The 7,419-nt window shown below is 35.9% G+C and overlaps 1 protein-coding gene across 6 annotated transcripts; it reads right to left on the minus strand.

The window, feature by feature from the left end:
* Positions 1 to 320: 320 nt before the first annotated feature.
* LOC107783727 (myosin-binding protein 1-like) lies at positions 321 to 6,717 on the minus strand. 6 transcript variants are annotated; one of them, XM_075238429.1, is made up of 4 exons: positions 6,519 to 6,717; positions 4,699 to 5,810; positions 2,914 to 4,381; positions 321 to 605 (listed from the first exon to the last, which is right to left on the minus strand). In XM_075238429.1, the coding sequence occupies exons 2-3, from the start codon at positions 5,753 to 5,755 to the stop codon at positions 2,916 to 2,918; spliced, it is 2,523 nt and encodes an 840-aa protein (XP_075094530.1). In that variant the 5' UTR covers positions 5,756 to 5,810; positions 6,519 to 6,717; the 3' UTR covers positions 321 to 605; positions 2,914 to 2,915. The 6 variants fall into 6 exon arrangements, with proteins under 6 accessions (XP_075094530.1, XP_016460228.1, XP_016460229.1 ...); XM_016604742.2 differs by having other exon boundaries at positions 2,914 to 4,384; XM_016604743.2 differs by having other exon boundaries at positions 6,473 to 6,717.
* Between the last annotated feature and the right edge of the window lie 702 nt (positions 6,718 to 7,419).

Raw genomic sequence — 7,419 nt, forward strand, 5'->3', positions numbered from 1 at the left:
TTACACATTGCTTTCTCACATTTTGTTTGGATACTCATTTCTCCATTCCTTATGCCTCTTTTGATTTTTTCTTTAACCGGGGGTCTATGAGAAACAACATTTCTGTCCTCCCAGTATAGGGATAAGGTCTGCGTACACAAACACTCTGCAAACCCCACTTGTGAAAATTCACTTGGTTTGTTGTTGTGTTAGTTTTCTGTTTGCAGAAGTAGGAGATTCTATTTTTTTTCCATAGTTTTATAAAAGGAAAGTCATCCTGACTTGACAAATTCAGAAAAACAAAAATATAACAGGCTAGATAGAAACGTAACCAAAACAAATTTTATCTCACAATTTCATTAATCTACTACATTAAAATCATGATCCTAGCCACTCTAGCAGAACTTTACATCAAATTATAGGACTCTTGAATTTCATCTTTACAGCCAATCTTTACTCAAACCAATGTAGTAATGAAACAAAAAGGGGAAAATCACTGAAAAAAAACATCACAAAATGCTAAATTGCTGCTTGTAGCCTTCTACTAATGGGAGAAACCATGTTCAATGTTCACCCAAAAACTGTACAGTTCATGCTCTAGGAGAAAGAGCCATCTTTAATTTAATCTGCAAAGAATTCAAAATGAATATGTCAAGTAAAAATCTTTTGCTCCACCTAAAGCAGGGAAAATTGAATAAAAAATAAAAGCATAAATGCGGAAATGGCGCATGAAACTAACAGAGATTTCAACTGATATCCAAAGTGGATTATGGAGGGACAACTTCAAACAGATTATATTTCATAATAAACTTTTGTTTATGACTGCATGTCCTAAGTTGCAGTGTTTGTCAATAACAACATGCAAAATCACTGGTTGAAGAGGGCAGTGGCTTACAATTGCCACGACTCGATACATCAAAACTCCCATGGTCCGAGATTTCAGGAAAGGCAGTCTTACCATGACCAGGAAGACAATAATTTCAAAGAAAACTGATGAATAGCTATCTGCAGAAAATGACCATAGGTAGAGCATAACATAACAGGCGAAATGTTCACCATGTCATGCATCTTGAATGTGAAATAAGACCGATGGAAAATGATTTATCCAACAGTGTTTGGTTATCCATATAGGATAATATTTGTATCATCAGGAGGAAAACAACACACGGACTCTTAAGCACACAAGCATTTGAACAGCAACTCTCTCTACTCCTACTCCTTATTAACCCTCCCATGCCTCCATCTCAATACTAATACCACTATCACCTTTCACCAATTGTACGTCCCACAAAACATAAAAAAATGATTTAATGAATGTTTGTCAGGGAATCATTCTTCATTCATATCCATCAACTTGAGCAAGGTAATTTAGCTCCGAGGCATTTGTTGTTCCGTCTGCACTCAAAAGACATTTTATCCACAATGGGCAAAAATCTTGTTACCTGAAAACACCAGTTTCTAACCACAAAGTTCTAGAAAGACACGGAACAATATATTTTGCTGGTTGTTCATTGACAGAATTCAGTTTTTATGAAATGAAGGTAACAAAGAATGTGAAAGAAGAGTCCAATAGCACAGGAGGCAGGACTCTCAACAACAGTGAGCAGGTTATAAACTATAAAGGTACAAACTCTCAAGTGGTTGAAAGATGTTATTATGAAATACTGGAAGCAGCTGTTGATACTTTGATCGGATCAAGACGAAGAATACAAGAAACATGGCAAAAGCTTGAGAGATGATATATCGATTCTAGAGAAAGAGGAAATATTGTGGAACTTAAGATGAAATGAATGCTTGACTCTGGATCCAATGGGAAACTGCAGTAGTCATAACACTACTATATTAAAATGAATTTAGGAAATCAATAAATCACATACATTGCAAATTAAACTATTTTGATACATGAACTGATATATGTGGGATTCTTAGTGCCAAACTTGGCATCATAAAGAAAGACTCAAAAAACTAACTTTTTCACACTTACAAATGTTCAATGAGAGGGCATAACCCAAATCTATGATAGCCACAAGGGCTTTAGTTCAACAGAAAAACAAGTGTGGTAGGCGTACATCAGAAGTACAAGGCCTAGATGGTGAAACAAGTATGATGTTCAAGTGGAGAATGGATAGGTAGGCCTATAATTAACCGATTTCAAAAGCTGAAAACTGCAGAGTTCTCGGTTATGAAAGAAAGTACTAATTTCGAATTATACATGGAAAAGAAGAATTCATTTGATATTGCAGTTCTTAGGAAGATGAAGCACTAGCAGTTTCACTACATTATTTGCAAGAATGCTTAGGTTACTTATTGAGAACTTGAACCTGTTGACGCCATCACAATTGTTGGATAAATACTTTAATTGGAAATTTTATCAGATGGTAACTTAGAGAAATATCCAAGAACATTTCTTCTAGAATATTTAATTCTTGACTCCCTCACTAGTCTCCTACCCCATAACATACTAGCATATAATAGCTATGAGCGCTTCATTGCAAAAGATTGAACAACTAAAAACCATCTCTCCTGCTGTTGGAGCCAGAAGTGTATCATTAGTAAACCTTCCAATTGTTATTTCACCGAAGAAAGATATAACTGCCATCTCTTTAATGATCTCTCAAACTAATCAAACTAAACAAAAAAGCAAGGAATAACATACGTCATAAGACCAACACGCAATGCACAAGGCAGTGTAATCCATTTTCACCTCCATAATATAAGATTTTCTAAAAGAACGGGGAAAAGGAAAGACAAGCCACAAGGTAAAATGGGTGCTTTCAATTGAAAGTCAAGTTGCATACTAATCTAAATGAAAATACTGCAAAGCTAATTACCACACATGAGAAATAGAACTTCCATAAACCCTAAGATAAAGCAACTTCCAAGAAGGAATTAGATAAATGTCTCGAGGAGAGATGAAATTCATAAGGTGATCACCTTTATTTACGTGCAAGATCATCATGTGTTCTGTCCCAAACAAAATGCAACTGTCGCAAGTGACCAGCTATCTCCTCAATGAATCGATGCCCCTCATCTCCATTCCTCAGTGAGTTGATGGAATGCTCAAGAAAGCAGTGTTCTGTTTCAAGTGCTTTCAGCCTGCTGCTCAAAACTGATAACTCACTTTTCAATGTCTCTAACTCAGAATCTCCATCAGCGCACAGCCAAGATTTGCTCTCATCTGGAAACTTGCAAGTAGATACTTCTTCACCAGAAGGGCTTGTGTCAGCGGTTGGATCTAGGCGCACATTTTCCTCTATTTCACCATTATTTCTAAAAATTTCCCTATTGTCCAAATCTTTCGGATTACCCACTTCAACCCATTCTTCTGTTGAAAACTCGCTGTTCACATTAGCAGACTGTTGACTAGCCTCATGCTTAGAGAACAAATAGAGCCTTTCTTCCAATTTGTTCAAACAAACCATAATTTGCTGTCTTTCACTTTCAAAATCAAGTATCAGACTCCTCTTATCTATGTTCTCCTCTCTAGAGGACATTCCATATTTTCTGGTGGGTATATCAGCATTCACGTCAGGAAAAGATGAACTGCCTTCACTGCAGATTGTATCAGCTTGCTTAGCTTTATTTGAATCATAACTTGCCTCAAGTGCATCATCAAAGAGAGCCATGTTCCCAAGTTTTTTCTTGTAAAGTTCAAGTTCAGCTTCTAAATCTTGAATCTCTTTCTCCTTCTGTACAAGAAGATCATTTGCTTTCTGCAGTGCTTCATTGTCATATTCAGCTTGTTCTTCCAACACTCTTAAGCATTGCAGGGCTTCCATGTTCAGTGCTGCCTTCTCCTCTTGTACTCGTGTAATCATTGCCATTGCCTGATTTGCAGCAACTGAGGATGCATTTCTCTCTTCCTCCAACTCCTTATAGAGAGCAGCCATAAGTTTTCTATCATACTCCACCTGTCGTTTTAAACGATCAGACACACTCTCACCTTCAATTTCACTCACAGCGCTTCCTTCCAGAGATAAACCAGATTCATTTCTCTCAAGCGAGATCCTTTTATGAAGTATCTGCATTCCAATAAAGTGAGAAGCTTCATAAGTTCTAATTTCCTCACCATTTACAGACACCCGAGGACTCATCTCACTCAATGTAGTATCGGTAACACGAGGAGAAGACAGTTGCGTAAGTAAGACCTTCAGATCTTCACTCATTCGTGTAGAATCCTTGAATGACATCTGCTCCAAAAACTTTCCAGATAATTGCCTTGATCTATTGCCAACAGCCAGCTTATAAGCATCACCTAGATCAAACGAACCAGCTGTTTGTAAACTAGTCTCATTTGTCTCTGGTTTAGAATGCAATTCTGCTTCGGTCTTCAGGACCTCATCACTTCTTGCCTGAGAGACTCCCCCACAATCTTTGACAACTTGGCTGACCATCTCCGCAGCTGCTGTAAATTCAAAGCAAGATACTAATAAATACGAACAACAACGAGGTAAAACAAAATAAAAAATGAAAATACACTTGATAATTAACAAATTTACAAAAGTGGTAGTTTGAATATCAAAAATGGAAAAATGTAAATTCCATAAGTAATTTCTTTTTCTTTATCTTCTTCCTATTTGGAAGTTTAGGACAGCAAAAAATCAAGAAAATACTCACTTTAAAGAATTTTGACCTTGGGGAAAAAACAAAGAGATATAGAGGACTCAACTTATATGGGTAACAAAAAAGAGAGATGGAACAATAAGGAAGCTGACTTACAGGTCTCTCGAGCTACATCAACAAGATTTTCGTTGACAATGGACAAGGGGGTGGCTTCATCGAAAGTTATAAGCTCAGCTGGGGCAGATGCATCAGTCTTCTGTTCAGCTTTCTGCCAGTTAATTTCCTCTAATCCATGCTCAACAGCTGCAGCAGATATCATATTAAAAGGAAAATCTCTACATCTGAAATCAATTTTTGCATCTAGAAGTGATGGTTCGGGCACTGAAGCTGAATGTATAAGTTTCTCAGTAGCAAGGTCATCAGTGAAAGTAAAAATCTGAGGTTCCGGATGCAAACATCTATCTGAAGAATCATTTATAGAATAGTCCGTTGCACGGAGTAGACACCTAGAACTATCACCATCTGAATGTGCAGCTTCTGATTCAGAATCAGAGCTAACCTTAACCTTTTTGTACTCCAAATGAGGCAAAGGGTCAAGGACTGAAACAGATGGCTCATTTCCGATCTCCTTAGTTTCAGATAAAGGTGCATCAAGTTGAGCAGCATCAGCGCATGAAGACGATATCTTGAACAAGTTTTGGGCATATCCTCTGGAAACACATTCCTCTCTACAACAATAACATTTTCTTATCCCTGAGGAACTACTGGTTTGTTCCTCGAGTAAAGGATCCTCATCAGCAATGTGAGGATCTGCCCCGAGTTTTCCAACTAGCAATCTATAGGTTTCAGCATTCGACTTATTTACTGTAGCAAATGAGAAAAGGCAACTCTCACACATCCCATGAACATCAACAAGGTTATCATGAGAATGACAAAGAACTAATGATGATATCTTCAACTTATGATTGGGGCATATTAAATCCCAGTAAAACCCAGCCTTTTCCTTGCCAAGCACATGATCCAGCCTCGAGCAAAGCAAACATGGAACTTGCAATTGGCAATACTGAGCAAACTTTGTCACTAAGTAGGCGAAAGCACCATCCATAAACAGAAAAATCAAGAGCAACCATTCAAGAAATGCTGTAGTTAAAGCTGCTGTTATACTAAAAGGACCTTTAGTTTTTCTTTTACTAAAAGTCTCCTTCACATCCATTTTCAAGAAATTTGTACAACGACAGAATGACAATTGAATACTACGAACAGGCAACCTGAAATGAAGCAGTAAAAGGATATGTCAAGCAAACACAAACAGACTTTAAATGCAGGTAATTCATTTCAATTACACAAAAGGAAACTCAAAGTTTGCATTTCCCAGATAGAGGCAACAACCAAGTCTGAAGTATACATTATATTTGATGTGCATGTCACTTATCATTATTCATACAGCAGCAGCATAAAGTCAAAAAACTCTGCTTCCACATATCCTATTTTTTCCCCATAGTTATTCCATCTAAAAACACCATATGTAACTTTTCCTCTCATTTTTACTTGCTACAGGCTTTCCAAACCCAAAAGGATCAACTAAAAGCTTCTATTGGGGTTTATACTTATTAGCAAATAAATAAAAAAAGAGATCAACCCACAGACTGAAATTCTAATATATCCCTAAAAAGAAACTTAATTGATCAAATGAATCCAGCTCAAAACTACAGTTGTTATACAAGATCAAAAACACCAAAAACATAAACAGTATTTGCCACAGACATAAAAATAGAAACTCAAGAAACAGATCCTATAGGAAAAAAAAAGAATCTTTTTCCAAGAATTTAGTCACCAATATAAGAAACCAGAAAAAAGGAGAGCCAAAGCAACTGCAACTTCAAGGTAAAAAGAAAAGATAAAAGAAAAGGAAAGCAGCAGAAATGATTACCAAATGAAACTCCGCCAATTGTATGGATACAGAAACAGAAAAATACCTCAAAGGACAGTCCTTTTTTCCCTTAAAGAAAATTCCAAAGGTTTCAATCGCAAAAATGGAGAAAATCAGACACAGAGTATAATATATACGTATATTATATATTTATATATGGGGTACATGTACCTACAGTACTTAATACTTTAACTCAGAGTTTGAACGTTTCTGTCAGATATGCACGTTGTTTTCAACACTGAAGTGAATGGAACCAAACAAAGAGGAAGTTAAAAGAACCAAAATGTTGACCCAAAAAAAAAGTAAGTAAAAGAACAAATATTACACAGACGTCCCAGAACTGTCTAAAATTCAACTTTAGTACTCATCTTTAAATGATTGGCAACTTTACTCTCTTTTCTTGGCTATTACACAATTCACTATTATCACTTTTCTGATTTGATTAAGAAAATAAGAGAGGAACAAGTTAAAGGGCCTGAGAAGCAAATCATTAATAGTTCTTGACTATTGAAACATATATCAACATTGGTTAGTGGGGTAATTGTCTTGGTATTTTAAAAGTAGAGTAGTTAGTTTTATCTTGGCACTTTAATAGTCAAATATATTTTTTTCTTTGATGGATTAACTGAAAGATAAATTAAATAAACACTGGTTAGTCATTTATCTTGGTACTTTAAAGGTCATACCTTATTTATTCTAAGACAAGTTTATCTAGATCTTTCTAAACGTATGTCCAAATTTGAAAGGAAGGTCAAACAAGTAAAAGAAACTTTTAATAAGAACCAAGAAGTTTCACATTTAGCAACACACATCTATGGAGTATTACGTTATCAACATTCCATGATAATTAACATTTGCAAACTTCATGCACATAATACTAAATTATGAGTAATTGTTATACGGTCAATCAAAATTATTTTCTTGCACTATATTTTTCGTCTTTTCTA

The sequence above is a fragment of the Nicotiana tabacum genome, chromosome 19, assembly GCF_000715075.1.
Source record: "Nicotiana tabacum cultivar K326 chromosome 19, ASM71507v2, whole genome shotgun sequence".
NCBI lineage: Eukaryota > Viridiplantae > Streptophyta > Magnoliopsida > Solanales > Solanaceae > Nicotiana > Nicotiana tabacum.